The sequence below is a fragment of the Bombyx mori genome, chromosome 22 (assembly GCF_030269925.1).
Source record: "Bombyx mori chromosome 22, ASM3026992v2".
NCBI lineage: Eukaryota > Metazoa > Arthropoda > Insecta > Lepidoptera > Bombycidae > Bombyx > Bombyx mori.
The window spans coordinates 8,050,642-8,067,976 of NC_085128.1; the positions used below are offsets into that span (position 1 = coordinate 8,050,642).

The 17,335-nt window shown below is 34.2% G+C and overlaps 1 protein-coding gene across 2 annotated transcripts in view; it reads right to left on the reverse strand.

The window, feature by feature from the left end:
• Positions 1–343: 343 nt before the first annotated feature.
• LOC101740299 (uncharacterized) overlaps positions 344–17,335 on the reverse strand; it is a 30,871-nt gene continuing 13,879 nt past the window's right edge. Inside the window, exons 2-12 of one of the 2 annotated variants that reach the window (XM_038018741.1) lie at positions 11,055–11,179; positions 10,417–10,525; positions 8,597–8,709; positions 7,973–8,085; positions 7,240–7,318; positions 6,858–6,988; positions 5,397–5,513; positions 4,622–4,767; positions 3,799–3,905; positions 2,243–2,333; positions 344–2,070 (exon numbers count right to left, since the gene is read on the reverse strand). In XM_038018741.1, coding sequence (XP_037874669.1) covers positions 2,246–2,333; positions 3,799–3,905; positions 4,622–4,767; positions 5,397–5,513; positions 6,858–6,988; positions 7,240–7,318; positions 7,973–8,085; positions 8,597–8,709; positions 10,417–10,525; positions 11,055–11,179 — 1,128 coding nt within the window. In that variant the 3' untranslated portion in view covers positions 344–2,070; positions 2,243–2,245. The remainder of the gene's footprint in view (positions 2,071–2,242; positions 2,334–3,798; positions 3,906–4,621; positions 4,768–5,396; positions 5,514–6,857; positions 6,989–7,239; positions 7,319–7,972; positions 8,086–8,596; positions 8,710–10,416; positions 10,526–11,054; positions 11,180–17,335) is intronic. The other variant, XM_038018742.2, reaches the window with a different exon arrangement.

A 17,335-nucleotide genomic window follows, 5' to 3' on the forward strand; every position in this document is an offset into this window, starting at 1 on the left:
AAATAATATATTTTAATAAAAAATAAACCCACAAAATTTATTTACTTTCATAATTACTTTTGCTTGGTGCCTTGTCCTGTCTGCACCAAGGTTATAAGTACCACCATTCTGTCTATTTCTACCGCGAAGTACTCCGGTTTTAAGAGTATAATAGCTGTCATACAGTACAATTGATTCTTCAATTTCATATTTCAAGATGGCGTCCAAGTTGTGATATCGTTTCTAGTTAATTATTAGGAATAACATTATAAAAGAAATTTCGCAATGCATTATTTCAAGCTTCCCTTAGTTGGGCTCTGAATTTATTGTAAAATAAAGATAACTTTAAATTAAACAATTTAAATAGTGTTAAACATTTTATTTGATCAAATTTAAAATGCTAACTTAGTTTCTAAATAACTTTCTTTAGCACTACAAAGGTTTAACATATTAGTAGTATTCTTTAATTATTGGTATATGCTTAAAATAAATTGTATTGTTGGTCGCAATAGTGTTTTTTTTTTTGGAAAAACATTAGAAAAATGATAATCACAAAGTATAATTATCTGAAGAATCAGTAATGGTTGGGCGTCTGCTAAAATTGTATAGTTTCAACTACACTCTACTACATTCCGTATATCATCTAGGAACTATTTAAATAAAGATGAATATAAAATGTTTAATATAAATAAGAAAACATTGAATATAACAGATATGCACACAATACAACATTCTCACACATACTCAACACATAATGTGTTTTGTTATTACATAGTTTAAATTTATTCACAGGGGCGATGTGGTATCGTTCATTAAAACTATACATTTAATCCTAATAACTAATTATGTTCCTTAAATTGTGCAATTCTTTCTATGGTGTGCGCTCTTTAGCACCAAATAATACTCTAATACTAAAATAATATTGATAGTTAATTTAAAAAAATATTTCTAGAAAACCATGAAAATTTTGGTATACTCAGTATACGGTCGATGTGAATTATTTAATTTTGAATATTTGCTATAAATTAACTATTTTATAGTTAAAATGCTTCGATATTGCATTTGTGCAGTTTAAATCGAATTAAGCATATCGACGCTTGAAAGGCAAACGTGACTTAGCGACAATGCGTGAACTTTACAGTAGACTAATTTAAAGTTGAAATACCTGAAAACAAAATTTATTTTAACGAATCTAGCTGTAGTAGAATCTAGCTAGTAGCTGTAGGATTGAAATGATTTAATAGACCTAGAAATATATTTTTTTTGCGCATCGAATATGGTTATTGTCTATCATTTATGTACCAAGCAGTTATTGTCGTTTAGTCACGTTTGCCTTTCAAGCGTCGATATTCAGATAACTTTTGAACTAGGTATTTATTAGTTCAAACTTCACATGTTCGTACTTTACTATAAGTATATAATAAGTAAGTATATATATATTTTATGTTTTATCATACGAGATTACAAGTACGGACGGATTCGTTGTATTATAAACGTATTTAAAATATGTTAAGATCAAGCTTACTAAAGGTACAATGATGTTAAATGGCACATGTATAAAATTATAAATAAACGTTTTTATATTATTATTATTATTATCAGTTGTGTATCCGATCAACTGAAATCTGGTTTGCGTTCGACCAAAAGCACAATAATTACGTGTCTCTGCGCTGAGATATATGTACCGTTTATTTTGAAAGTGGTGTAAGTCCATTTTGGAGAAAAATGAGCTATCACGTAATTCATGCTTAATTTAATGTAATTTTTTTATATATAACTAGTCCGTGTTTAATTTTTCGAAAAAATCCCATGTTTTGTACAACTTAAAATCGGTCGGTAAATGAAATTGCATAATCATCGATTATGAAAGTGGTGTAAGTCCAATTGACAGAGGTAGGTGGCATAGCCAGACCTCATATGATTTGCCTGTATTTTTAAATCAACAAAATTATAGTAACCTTTAATTTTCTCGAAACAAAAGAAAATGGACTTACACCACTTTCAAAATAAACGGTCCATATATCCGATAGTCGTCTCAATTCTTGCGTTAGTTTTCTCACTCCGAGCCATCAGAAATACAATTATGTATCTCTGAAAGAAAAAACGAGTTATTTAGAAAGACGTAATATAGTTAGGTATTCGCTAAGCTTCAACTTGACCTATAAGAATGTTAAAACATGCATCTTCTAAGGAAATCAGGTTTGTCGTAGACGTCACAAGTGTGTACCGCATTGTAAAGATGCTAGATGGTACGTTGTGGTACCTTTTAGTGTCGGTTTCGATGTATGCCGGAGTGGCGACTGCCCGGCCTTGACTGCACTATAGCATAATGATCACTGTTGTCCGATACAGACCTGATAATAAATAAAATATTATTTGTCATCGACGGACAGGATCATTCAAAATTCACTAAAATCCGACTCCATTAGTAAAATGATAATATGAGAAACAATAAATAAAAATAAAAAAAACCAAAACAATTAGTATTGATAAGTAACAAATGATTTGAACGAATTCTTTTTTGCATCAGACAAAATATTTCGTCTTAAAAGTTTGTATTTATATTGGATTAGCTAAAACAAGGCAATTTGTAATACATTTATATTTGTTTTACATTGCCGACATCACCAATAGTTGAGCCATATCGTAAAAGGTAATAAAATATTATGATGTCTTATGCAAAAATGCTTTTATGATATATTGAATAAGAACTATATTTATCCGTTCGATTGTTGGAAGTTTTCAATAAAGGACCACTGACGTTGAGATTTATTGGAAATATTTGTTTTTTTTTATGTGTAAAGAACCTAGAAAAAGACAAATTTTAATAGAACAAATCTATATTTTTGAGGTATCGTTGATTATGGTCGAATTTCGATATTTTCTTTATTGCCTTTGTAGGGAGAGAAACCACCTGTGTGCTTAGTGCGAGTTTCTTAACGTTCACGTTAGCGTAAAAGTTAAGCCAATTTTGTATGCAGTTGGAACAGCGCCCCTAGCGGCAAGCGCACGCAAACGATCCCATTCCATACAAATACGATCTAACTTTTACGCTATCGAGAACGTTAAAAAACTCGCACTAAGCACACTGATGGTAAATTGTTACGCTCACGGACGTCAGCAATGCCAGGGTCACAGCCAAGTCGCTGCCTGCCTGATCTTTGAAAGAGTGTTTGTTGGTGATGATAATTAAATTCGAATGCTATTCGTAAAACTATATTCTAAGCGGCTCAATATTTATTTATAATGATTCCTTTCGACTATCAAGAAAATAAACAACATTATAAAACTATTAGAAGATATGATAGAAGAGTGTTTATTAATTCCACAAAACCTTCCAATAATCGGCGTATTAAATAAGTTGAGTGAACTCTGAATGATCCTGTATAATACTAATCTCTTAAACTATAAATTATAATCGGTGTTTATACGTATGTTTGATATAACTAGAAAGCACTATTATGTATATATGTTTAATAAAACATGAAAATATTCAAAATAAAATTACAGTAAAACCACTCGTTTGACGATCTAATAATATTTGTAAAAGTTATTTGAGTACGAAATAATCCAATTTTTTTTCGATTATTCTAAGTAATAACACGAAGATGTGATAATCTCCTATGGGATAAACTTTGTCAGGAAAATGTTAATATCCACCGAAAACCATAATTTTTAAAATAATTTTATATAATTTGATAACCAGTACTCACTTTTTATAAACCATCAATTAATCCTATTGTAAGCATAACAAAAAAAACATCAGTTAAAATTCGTTAATAACAAACGTAAGTGTGTTATTTTAAATGTAGGAGTTACCTCGTTGAGTGAATTGTTGAAGACGGATACCTGCTGCCGTACTGGCTACCGTGCCAACTGCGATATGGATCATAATCTTCTACTACGGATGGATCTTTCTCAATTACCTGTGAACGTTTTCTTTTCATTAAACATGATTTCAATGCTGGGTTTCGACAAGAAAAGAACAATATAGGCCATGTGAGAATAAATTCTTGAGTAATTTATATGTGTTACGGTAAAAGTAATAACCTGGTGATTATATGTATCTATATATAATAACCGGTATGCTGGCGCCCAATTAATAATGATATTTATAACCATTATACGAGCTGGGAATTATGCACGTAAACCGGTTAATTTGATAAATTTTCAACAATTTATCTTATTTGTCAGTTTTTGTGGTGATTATTCATAATTATCGGTTATTGTATATTTTCACCCGATTAATCACATTTACCATAACATTTATAAATAAAAAATCGTAAATAATATTTGTGTATTGGTACCTATACATATAAAAGGCTATTTGCGACATTTCGACATTTCCCTTAATACGCGACATTTATCTTTGTAATTAAACGTCCGTTTTATTTGGTATTCGCATCAACAGTTCGATAATTTATAATAATTTAAATAATTTTAATTGAACTTCAATTAAGTTTTTTTGTTATAATATTTTTTCCAAATTTTAAACTCCAAATACGTAGCTCTCCTGTAAAGTTGCAAAAACTTCGCTTCGTCGATATGTCATGCTTTCACGTTTAAACGATCTAATTATTTTATTCACTAGGTAATTTTAATTAGGTAATATAAAGTTTAGTTTTGAACGACAGATACTTACATCTGTCCTTGCACACGAACACGTCATAGCCGTACAAAGGAAGCAATTGATGAGTAGCATGACGAGGAACATGACTCCGAGCGCGATGGCCAGATACAATAGCCACAATGGCCGCACGTTTCCCTCCATACAGGACATGGCTGCGACTGGGAACAGCAGAGAAAACTTTGTGAAGCGCCGAAGACTTTGAGTGGGATTTCAAAAACTTTCAGTAGCTCGATCATTTTAGCATATTTTTAAAGCATGAGTCGCATCGTGTGATATTGGATATATGTAATTAAATTTTAACATATTCCTAAAATATAAAATGAGTGTTTGTTGCTTACGAAATAAATAAAAAATATGCGATCGAGTTCTTACTTCCTCTAGTTGTTATAACTTCAGGCATAATTATGCTTTAGCGTGCGATATTATACTATGCGAGTCTTTGAAATAAATTGAGTCTGCTGCACACGTTAAACATAGTCATAGCGTAAAGTACCACAATGCAGGTAGTATTAAAAAAAATGAAATGAGGCCATACCCGAAAATAGCCATTTAAATTGAAACTGTTCGGGGTGTATCGACTTTGGAAATTTAGAAGCTAATCTGATAATATACTTTAGCTTTATATTTTTTATTTTTTTTATTGCCCCTGTAGGCAGACGAGCATACGGCCCACCTGATGGTGAGAGGTTACCGTCGCCCATGGACTTTAGCAATGCCAGGGGCAGAGTCATGCCGCTGCCTACATAATTGTAGTATTGTATTTCAGATATTAATATCATCTACTCACTTGTGTTGTCGTTGGGGTCTAAAACGAACACTCCCGTGGATGCCGTCACGGTCCCTTCCTCATCACCTGGACTTTCACTGCCCTCGGTATCACATTCTACAGTTCCACAAGTGCTACCTGGAAAATATAATTATTGTTAGATGATAGCTTGATTGATAATATGAAAACATTCGCAAACCATCCCTAACTATATAATCGATGTTAGCACAGTCTCCCAGGTTGAGCTCCGTGAGCTCGCCTACACGAATGGTGAAGCTAGCATAATCCCTTGAGGTCACTATTAATAGGTAGTCTAAAAAAAAAGTATATTCGGTCGCGCTTCGATTCCCGGCTGGAGTTTGTATCTTTTTTATTTGATATCTGGGCAATCATGTTCTTTTCTCGTATATGTTTCCAATACCTACATATAGCCATACCTATACCATACTCCTATACCATAGAAGAAAAAAACTACTTGGGATGAATGTCGACGATAAAAAAAACCCATTCTAGACTCTTGTCACTGCCGCTTCACTAGGTACATATCTTGCTTATTCAAGTCACAGACGCTACTGTATCATTATCTATAACAATCAGCCGGTTTACCTACATAGGTATTTCGAACTACTACGGACATATTTTCAAAATGAATAAATAACAATTCATGAATAATATAATAGTAATTTCTGGCACGATGGACATAGTGATGAGATCGAAGATATCGACTTTCAAAATATAAATACCTATGTAATAGATATCTATGCGACGATTTCAGAAAAAGATTTATTAAAATAATTGTACCAATTCTAGAGGTATAGGCATAATAGGCAATGCGTAGATTATGTTTCCAACAATATCACTTTATCCTTCTGATTAAGACTTTGTTTAAATGAGAATGTTGAGTGTCTTTGAAAAGCAACTATAGATATTTTTTTACACTATTGTGTACGGCTGAACGAGTTCATGGCACGCCTGGTGTTAAGTGTTTACTGGAGCCCATATGCATCAACGACGTAAATGTCTATGACGCTAATAAATTAATTACTGTACAGTAATAAAATAAATAAATAAAAGACCCTATTGCTTGAAGCAAGAATATTGACTTTCCGAAAAACTTACGAATTTCATTTCCGTACATAAACAGTTTCGGTTTGCATGATGGGATAGTCTTTATACAAATATAATTGAACTGTGACGTCATGTATCAGGCCATGTCCGACGTTGTAATATCTTAGGGCTGCTGTAGGAACTATGTATAAAGTGATCGTGAACTCCTATGGATCTATAGCGGTAAGAGAAAACAACGGAAAACTCGAAAGTCGAAAATTAAAACGTAAGTTATAATTTTGACAACTTCCGATCAACTTCTCAAACGTCGTTATTAATTTATTCGAATTATTTTCGTTATCTGATCGTTATAGACGGTACGGTCGGACGGACGGACGGACGGTAACAAAATTTAGTGGTACATAATATTGTTACCTTTGCAAATAGCGATGTCGCATTGGAAGTTAACTTGAGATGAGTCCGGGAACCGAAACATCGCTGCTATCGCCAACTCGGCCGTTCCACCTGTAGACCTTACTATTACCGAACTCTGTTTTATCGGGCACCTGTCGAGAAAATCATTAATATCTACATTTGATTCCATACATGCACGATGAATTGCATTTACAATTATTATGTGTGTAGATATGTGTGGCACTTATTCAGCAGTGCACAGAAAAAAGTGAGAATGATAACTTTATCGATTCATATTCGATTTGAAACTTACGATAAAGTTTTATTAGTGAAGACGGAAAAAAGCGCTACTTGAAGCAACATATTTGATAGCAGAACAGTATTTGATTAACGTTTTTCTTACCCTTTATTATCGAGTAGTTCCGCGGTATTATTCTTCATGTTGAATCCGAAACAATTCTTTAATCTGATTCCATGCGTTCCTGCAGTAAAGAATGGATGGGAAATATTTAGTGATTAGCTTCAGTATCGCGATTGCGTTTTCTCTCAGCGCTTCCTCTCAGGCCGAGGTTTTTTATATGTTTTTGATCGACAGCGAAGCTCAACACCATATGATGTTAATAGGCTAGTAAAAATTGTAGAATAATTGTAATCACTTATGTAATTGAAGGTAATTATCGCCAGGTTTATTTGCGATTAGCTGTTTCCTTCTTACATGGCTAGAAAAAGAACCATCATAAAAATATTTGTGAATACGTCTTAGGTACGAATTTTCTAGGGAAAATTTTATGCATATTTTTATATTTGAACCACAGCATGGTCCCACCAACTGACACAAGTACATTAAGTGTATATTTCCTTAGGTGACGGATACTTCAAGAACGGTTTAACGTTAACACTTTGGTCATTGATTTTTAGTGCCTATTTACGTAACAATTTTCGTGACCTATGTTTATTAATGTATTGTCTCGCCTATTTATTTATGTCCACCGAAAATCGTATGGAATATGTTTGGCACGTTCAATCCACGTTCATCTTCACCGGCACCTGATTTGGTGACCGATTTGTGTTTTTTGATAGGTACCCTAAAACACTAGTGTTCATTTTAACGGGGTTAAATAAAAGATGTAACGTACCATCAGATTTACTGATTTCGGCTTTCAGCGTGTAAGGCATTCCGAAGCCAACGTTCAATACTTTCCGTCCTTGGTCATCGAGCATTCGTAGGGAGACAAGCGAAGTTTCGTTCCTATGATACAAATTAAAAAAAAAGTACATTGGTGTATAGAACTAAATGGGCAATTTTTTTCCTACCTATATTGATAGCCTTGAGAGGCTTTTTCAGCTTCTCCTTGAAGTGTAGGTGAGCTCACGGGGCTTAAACCTGAGTGTTCCTTACACTGGCTCTAGCAAAAGCAGTGCTTCGCAGAGTCTACCGCCGGATCGGAAACGCTACCAACTGAGAAGGCCCGGCGAGAAACTCAGTGGGTTGTGTCTATGGGTTAATTTATTCGTCGAGCCCTTCGTCGCTAGTGACGGGTTCGGCAGGAACGGTGACCGGTGCTTGAGGTACCTAAAAGCACCGTTAATGGATCGAGAGGATCCGCAATGACGTGTTTAGGGCGACGTCGACTGTTTACCATTCGGAGCGGGTATGAATGGGCTGTATAGACCTATTGTTCTTTAGCATAGTTTTCCTCATAGTCGACCGTAGGGTAACAGTGTTGCATTGAACAAACGAGTACATATCAAAACCGTACCGAGAGTTTTTAAAACCAGCTTTGCCGCAGGTTATGACGTAAAACTTGTCGTCGGCCAGCTCGAGTGTCCGATGCACCCGAACCGCCAAAGGCAACGATCGTTCATCAGTGCGCTGAAAAGGAAAGGTATTATAAACGAAATGTCAAACTATAGATACAATTTTGCATAAAAACGTTTTATCTAAAACATAACTATAAATTTGAATATCACATTTAGGTAGGTAAGAAATTTAGTGCAATAATAATAATTTTTTTCGATTCAAACAGATTTGAATTTCTGTGAAACTGCAGTAAATTAAGAATAATAAAAAAATGAAACAAAATAAAAAGAAAATATAATAAATGTAGTCAATTAAGTATGCATTATTAAGGATAACTCAAAAACAACAGATCAGATTTTGATTAAATAGGACTCCATGAGAGTGGCTATCAAAATAAGTGGCAAGCGGCTATCAAATAAAAAAAGAATCATCATAATCGATTCACCTTGAAGATGTTCTGAGTTAAGTACACCAAATATACAGTAGAATTGATAACTGCCTTTTTTGAAGTCAGCTAACAAATAAAGACAGGCTAGGCGGCGACGGCTTTCCGACTTGTTACTTCAGCTTATAGATTTAAAGGCTTGATTTTAGTCAGATTGTTACCTGCCGCTACAAGCTTTCTGCATAAAACCTAACAGGACTTCCTTGAAATATTCGTTGGGATTTACAATTACAAGGACTTGAGATGAAATGTATTTATAACACGTTCATTTGGTAACGTTAGTGGCGTAATATCGTATCAAATATTATTTCGGGTACCATTTTTGTACGTAAAAACCTGATACATATTGAAGTCGTCAGACTTACGATTAAGGAATGACAACATGTTTTTAAAAGTCAAACCAGCAGAATTTATTAATATGCGTAATTACTAACCGTACTGTGGGTTCGCATGGTGTCGCTTCGTGCAAATACTCTACTCTGCCGCAAAGCAGTCATGCATTCGAATTTCAAGGGCACGCTAGCCTGTATACAAATAACTGAGACCACGACCTCATATTTCAAGACATGTGGCGGAATTCACGTTGGGATGTCTATGAGTTTCTATAAACATTGACGCTACATGGGATGTGAACTCAATATAGTTCGGATCTTCTCAGTGGGTCGCGATTCCGATTCTGTGGTAGATTCTGCGAAGCATTGTTTTGCTAGGGCTAGTGTTGGCAAATTCTCTCGAGTAGAGCTCGTGAGCTCACCTACCAGTCCGGGTGTAGCTGGAATAGCCTCTTAAGCTACCAGCGAATAGATGGGAAAAATAAATTGAAAAAAAAACTCTGGTAACATGCGATGACAAAATAAAAAACTGCAAAATTGGGTATGACTACTCAATTTAAGTATGTAAAGTATTATAATTAAAACTACTTTTACGGTTTAATCGCGCGTTTTTTATAGTCGTTATATTATTTTCAACATTTAGAATACTTTACGGTTTTCGTGGTCACGACAAAGGTCATCGACATTTGAATATTGTAATAACTGCCGTCTGTATAAAATTATTTGCAGATTTTTGCATTTCGTTTCCCACAGAACGAATTAATGGTATCTTTTAGTATGGCAGTTTGTTCGCCTTGGAGTATCGCTTTCATATGAAGAGGATATGTAAATAGTACTGAAAGCTGTCATAAAAAGTACGTATCGTGAAAAATATAGTTCACGTGTTCTTCCAATCGGTAACAATCTTTGGCCCTACGGGACATTATCGTATGAATAATGGAATATAAAATGAAAATCAACTATCCGCATTGCGAGAAAATTGTCAGTACTGTTAACACTCACGTTATTCCAGAATACACCGCAATGATCAGGCGATCCCTGTGGAGCGATCAAGTTGATATCAAAGTTTAGCGATTCGGTGCCATTGCCGAGCGCCATACATGATGGGGTCCTGAAATAAATTTTTGAATAGAAATTACACAAGACTTAAATAATATTAGTAAATAGGAAAAAAAATTGGGTTATTCAAGTAACACGAAGTCATGTTCTTTTTGTAGTTCTCGAATTTTTTGAAAAGGTGATTCCATGGAAATTATTGACTGGGTTTATTACGTTAATTGCGATTTAAATAGTAAACTAACATTTTAGTATTAAAATATAAAAAAATATATTACAACAGGTAAAAGCCTTGCTGTTAGATACTTGTACCATTTTCATTGCAATCATTGCCAATATAAGTCAACGAAGATTATCGTCTTTATACGATCACAGAAGTATACTGTAACTACAATAGTCAATAAAAAAAAAACAATTTATCGATTCTTTGATTATAATCGAGAGAAAAACGATGCGATGACTTGAATTTTTTTTTTAATTTGATTTTATCGTTTGATAAGCAATTGAATTTGAACAAAACGATAAAATTAAGACTAATGGAGTTACGTTGAACAGCGGGCGGTTTACAACTAATCTGTCCTTACCTATATTCTCTAGCGTGGGCTACACCATAGAAAGGCTGGTTGAAGTTAATCTTGATTGACATAACTCCGGTCTTGCATGTTGCTCGTACAACTGGAGAGAAATCCCCAGTAGTCCCTTCCGTGTTCTGAATAAAAATATTACTTTGAAAACCTAGTTTGACATTCTAATTTATAACTAATATTAAGGCGGATTTGAATGAATGTGGTAGAGAAAGTCTGAAAGTGGCACCTGTGGCAGAAAAGCAGAAAAGTGCGCGTTTGGGATGGTATGGTCATGTGATGAGACGAAATGAAAATGAGGTTGGTAAGAAAATGTTAACAATGAATGTGGAGGGATATAGAGGAAGAGGTAGACCTAAGAAGAAATGGATGGATTGCGTGAAAGACGATATGGGTAAGAGGGGAGTGAGCGAAAAAATGGTATATGATAGAAAAGTATGGAAGGAGAAAACATGTTGCGCCGACCCCAGGTAACTGGGAGAAGGGCAGGATAATGATGATGATGATGATTAAGGCGGATTTGACTTGATTTCACGTAATAAAATCCAAGGAACAAAGTTTCATCAACTATGCTATTACAATTTTGCTTGGGTACAATCGAGTAGTTCTCGAATGGCTCTTAGTAAATTGTACTTGCGATCATTAGATTCGTCCTTACATGACTTATTTATTTTACTTGATAACGAGGACTTGTTAGTGGACATCTTTTTAATTATTATTTTATTAGATCTACATATTTCTGCCGCGGTGCAACCATGGGCTTTGTTTTAATAGTTGAGAGTTGAGACAACCGTTATACAATACAAGAGAGATATTGACCTCATGTTTCAAGGTGGGGCATTAACGTTGCAATTTCTCTATGCTCTGGCAACCATTTAACACAAGATGGGTCATGAGTTCCTTTAGCCATCTAGTATAAAAAGCTGAAATAAACTCACTAAATGTGAAATATTTTTTTTTCATTCGCAATTTATGAAGGAAAACGTGAGGATGAGTCATAAAATAAGCATAAAAAGTATAAATCCTCAAGGTCACCTGACATGTTCATCTATTAACATAACGCAAAAACAGCAGTCACATAAATTGTTATTTCAAGTTTTTCAGCATTGTTTGGATAAATATTATGTATCCAGATTTAACGGATAGAGTACTTACTGTGTCAAGTTTAATACGATGTTTGCGTGTTTAATGATCGTATTCAAACCATTGATATCTTGTGTTGGTTTAAGTTTTTATATTTTGATTGGAAGGTCTTATGGACCTTCAGAATATATTTTCATATCATAATATTTAGGTTAGACTTGTTTTGAATTTATTTGGAAGTACTAGTACCATTAGACTGCATTATCTTAGAATTTAGGGTGTAATCATCCTTTTTATAAACACATTTCAGCTTCTTTTATGTTAATGGTGTCGAAAGACGAAAATGAATTCCTTTAAGTAATTTATTCGTGAAGTGCATAACGTACTTAGATTATGCAATAGTTTCCTGTAATGCTTGGCATTGGTCTGCTACAAATGGTTAGCGCGGCCGAATGGCATGTTTGTCCTATTGTATTTAATCACTGACACGTCTACTTCGTGAATAGTAATAATAAGATTTAGCCTATAAATTGAAATGTTAATAAAAATGCAGGAATAAAACTATATAAAGGAACATATACTTTTTTTTAAACGAAATTTTCGGATAGTTCAGGTTTCGACTTGGTTGTCTTCTTGGCATTGCTGATACCATCTATAATGGTAGTAGCTCATCATCAGGTGGGCCGTACGCTTGTCTGCTTACAGTGTCAATAAAAGTAATTTTATTTAACTTTAGCTTACTTGGTTGAAGCAACGGCGGATCCAGGGGGGGGGTCATGGGGTCATGACCCCCCCCTGAGGTGGTTCCAGGACTTGGGTGAACCACTAATTGAACATAATGATTTTATTTATATATTTTGTCACTATACAGATTTCATATAACTACATACCTTCAATATTTAATTAACTTAATATAATATAATAACTTTGTATGATGGCAAGCGTTTGGGAACGAGCGCATCGAAAATTTGACTATGTGACCCCCTCCTGGCGCCAAAGCTGGATCCGCCCTTGGGTTGAAGTACCGTATACCAAGATATAAAACCACTATACCTACATATCTGAGAGGGCCAAAGGGTCGTGCCCTCGAGGCGACGGCGAGAGATCACGATTCTATCTCCACGATTCATTCTAAAGCACTAGTGCTATAGTTAGATAAAGCGGTACACGGTTATGCTTTTTATTTACATGTAGAGCTATTTTATTGGAATTCGCATCGTTAGTTTTTATTGTTATTATTTGATTACCTATTTCAAGAAGAAAAAAAAGCAATTTGAATTAAGCTGAAAGTATCTCTTGATTTCTTTCTTTACTTATTTGTTTAATTTACAACAAGATTCGTTTAGGAAGTTACACCACAGGTTACACGTTTGCGATATATGTATGTGATTTTTTCAAATTAATAAGATCTAGATTCCGTTTTTGAATAGTAGGGATTAGCAATAACATTTTGATTTGCAATTTTTTTGTGACTTTGTAACTTTTACGAGCTTGCACTACTACAGAATACCTTTAAACCAAATCCTCCAATATAATGTTTAAAAACTCGTAGAATCATATTACGTAAGTGTTCAACATCTGTCTTATGAACGTCTTATGGTAATATTTTAACGTTGGCCGCATTGTCTATGAATATTCAAGTTGGTTAAGTTATGACGGATTGCCATGAAATTTTTCAATGTCTTTGAATTTTTTGTTTCTCCGCATAAAGGTAATACCAGTTTTTTTTGTATACATACGTTTAGTGCTATTTTAAAAGCTACCTCTGAATTTATCATATCCACTATATTATTTACTATTAGATATGTTTCCTATATTGTTTGTAATATCGCTATATAGTAAAGCTAATATTTTTTGTTGTTGTAAAAAATGTATTCTATCTCTTATTTAAACAAGGTCTTAGAGTTCTTAATGGCGGACACGACCTCGTTGCGTCTCTATCGCATATGTTACCTATTAGCAACGGTAGCCACTCACTGTTTGTGTAGACCGTAAAAGATGCATGCACATTATAAACAACGAAATCGACTTTCCGTTCCACCAAGTTGTTCTCCAAGCGTACGGTAGTTAACGATATTATTCTGTCTTTGCCAATGTTCATGATTTGTAATGACTACTTTCCATCATACTTGTATAATTCGCATGCTTTTTATAAAGATAATTAAATAATAATACATTTCCTTTTATCAATTTTCTAGCTAGCTTTTGTGTGTGGTGTTCTTACGCGATTAATTATGTTAATAAATACTGAAACGATTGCGGAACATTTTATAGAAAGTTGTTTTAATGCTACGATAACTCTACCACATGTGTAAGTATTGTTGTCTTATTGAAGTGAAAACTTCTTTAGAATCGTTGTGATTTCAAACCGGATGCAACGGAAAAAACGACAGGTAAGAGACACAAATACAAAAATGTGTAGGATGAAGCCAGCAAAGAATGAGACAGAAATATACATACTATTTAATACAGCGCCATCTGTGAGATTTTTTAATACTAACGTGTGTATGAAAGCTCTTGTAGTGAATTTTAATTTAGGATTATACGTGAAATTAAAATATCAATTCACAGAGGGCGCTACCTTACAATTATTTACTAATGACAAAATTTTACATATACTTAAGACGTTTAGGATAATTGTATTTTAATTTTGGAAGGTTTCACTTCTACCACGTGTGAATTGCACACATTTTGTATTTTTTTAATTATCCAAGCCTGCTTTGCCTTTTAAATTAAACAGGAAAAAGCATTTTTTCAATCAACTAAATTAACGCAAGTATTAACTTAACCTAACGTTACGATATTATAAGCTATTCTGTTCATTAAATTACTCAGTGAAACATTACATTAAAACTTGCCCTTTCATTGTTAGTAGAAAATGTTATATTGTCAACAGAGACAAGTGAAGTGCTCGAAAATTAGACTAAGGCTGATGTTGAGACCACCACAGGTGCATTATTATTATGGCATTATTATGTTATACAATTGAAATGTGATAATAAAATAAAATAAAATAAAAATAAAAAATAAAAAAGCCTTTTATTTCTTGCTTTTCATACCAAAAAAATTTTTCATTATTAATATGCATGCAAAATAATTCACATTTTTAAATTTATTATCCAATATTCAAAATAATTAACAAAATAATTTTTAATTGAATCTTGATTATTATTTTTTGATTATGTACATGTTATGAGTGATAAGAAGTATTGAATTGTGTTCTTATTTTAAGAAATAATATACATAACATTTGGAATAATTTTTACATTTAAAAGTACTAAATATTAATTTAATTGGTTAAATTAGTCAGGGTTTATTTATGTTAGCAAGAACCCTCTCAATGAAAGGTGAAGGCCTCCTCCAGAGATGACCAGTACTCTCTATTCTCTGCCGCTCGCGGCCATTGTACACCTGCTACTTTTATGATGTCATCTACCCATCGTGTAATTGGTCTACCTCTTTTCCTCTGTCCTAGTGGACCGCGCCATGATGTTGTCTTTGCGGTCCAGCGGTTGTCGCTGAGCCTCGCTACATGTCCAGCCCAACGCCATTTCAGCTTTTGTGAATAGCTGAGAGCGTCGATGGCTTTTGTTTTCTGTCTTATAGTCGTATGGCGGATCCTTTGGATTTTCTTAATTTTCAAGATGCTTCTTTCCATGCTCCTTTGACAAGATATAATTTTATTTTTTACTTTTCTGGTAAATTTCCATGTTTGACAGGCGTATGTTAATGAGGGTAGTAGGCAGGTGTTCATGACTTTCGTTTTCATCCGTATGGTCATATCGCTTTTGAGTATTTCTTTGAGACTCCAGAACTTTTTCCATGTGTTGTTGATCCTTCTCTCCACTTCCAATTCATTATTTTGTTGGTTGAATGAAACTTGCTTACCCAGATAAATGTAAGCACCGACATATGCTAAAGAAGAATTTTCAAGATATATCGGTCTTTCGATATGGTTCGTCATGATATTGGTTTTTGTTAGATTGATCTCCAAGCCTACTTTACGACTTTCTTCATGTAGAGTGTTTATCATTATTTGCAGTTGGTTAATACTTTCTGATAGCAGGGCTATGTCGTCGGCAAATCTCAAATGGCTCAAGTAACATCCATTTATATTTATGCCAACTCTTTCCCAGTTTAACTTGCCAATGATGGACTCTAGCACCGCTATGAAGATGGTCGGCGAGAGTGGGTCTCCCTGTCGTACGCCTTTTCTTATTTGTATGGGTGGCCCTGTAGTTTCCAGCTTCACTCTGCTAGTGCTGTTGTCGTAAATATTTTTTAGGACTTTTATGTAATCTAGTGGTACTTGTTGAGAGAGCAGAGTTTCCCATATAGATGAGTGAAGCAGAGAATCAAATGCTTTTTGGTAATCGATAAAGACAATGTAGAGTGGTCTGTTGAACTCTTGGTACTTTTCTATCAGCATTTCTAGTGAGTGTATGTGGTCCAGTGTTGAAAAGCCTCTTCTGAAGCCTGCCTGTTCGATGGGTTGGTATTTCTCTGTGCTTTCTTTTATTTTTTTCTCTATTATTGAGGAGAACAGTTTATATAGTGAAGGTAGTAAGCTTATCGGTCTGTAATTACTTATATTATTAGGGTCTCCTTTTTTGTACAGTAAGATGATATCAGACTCTGACCATTGACGAGGTGTATACGAGCTGTTCAGTATCTGATTAAATAGTCGAGTTAGTGGTTTTGCTAGATACGCGCATCCGAGCTTTATGGTTTCGTTGGTGATCCTGTCGGGGCCTGGACTTTTCTCTATTTTTAGTGATTTAATCCCTTTAATCACTTCGGATTCGTCTATGACTGCTCTCGTCTCTACTTGATTTGTGCCCGGTAGTTCATATGTACATTGATTCGGTGCGCTATATATTATAGCTCCTTGTAAAATTCTGTGGCTATTTTCAGTATTTCTGTTCTATTTTGGGTATTTTTTACTTTGTCTTTCAATTCTTCAATCTATGTTTTGTGTGTTCTGATTTCTTTGTATGCTTTCTTGACACTATTTGTAGTATTTAGATGTTTTTCAATGATTCTTGTGCGGTGCACCTTATAGTCTAGATTAATACGTTTACTTATGAGTTTGTAGAGTGCTTTTAGTTCATTTTTCATGGTTCTGGATTTCGGTTTTGTCCTTTGTAATTCTTGTCTTCTGCAAATTAACGCCTTTGTGCGTGCTGATAGTACTTGTT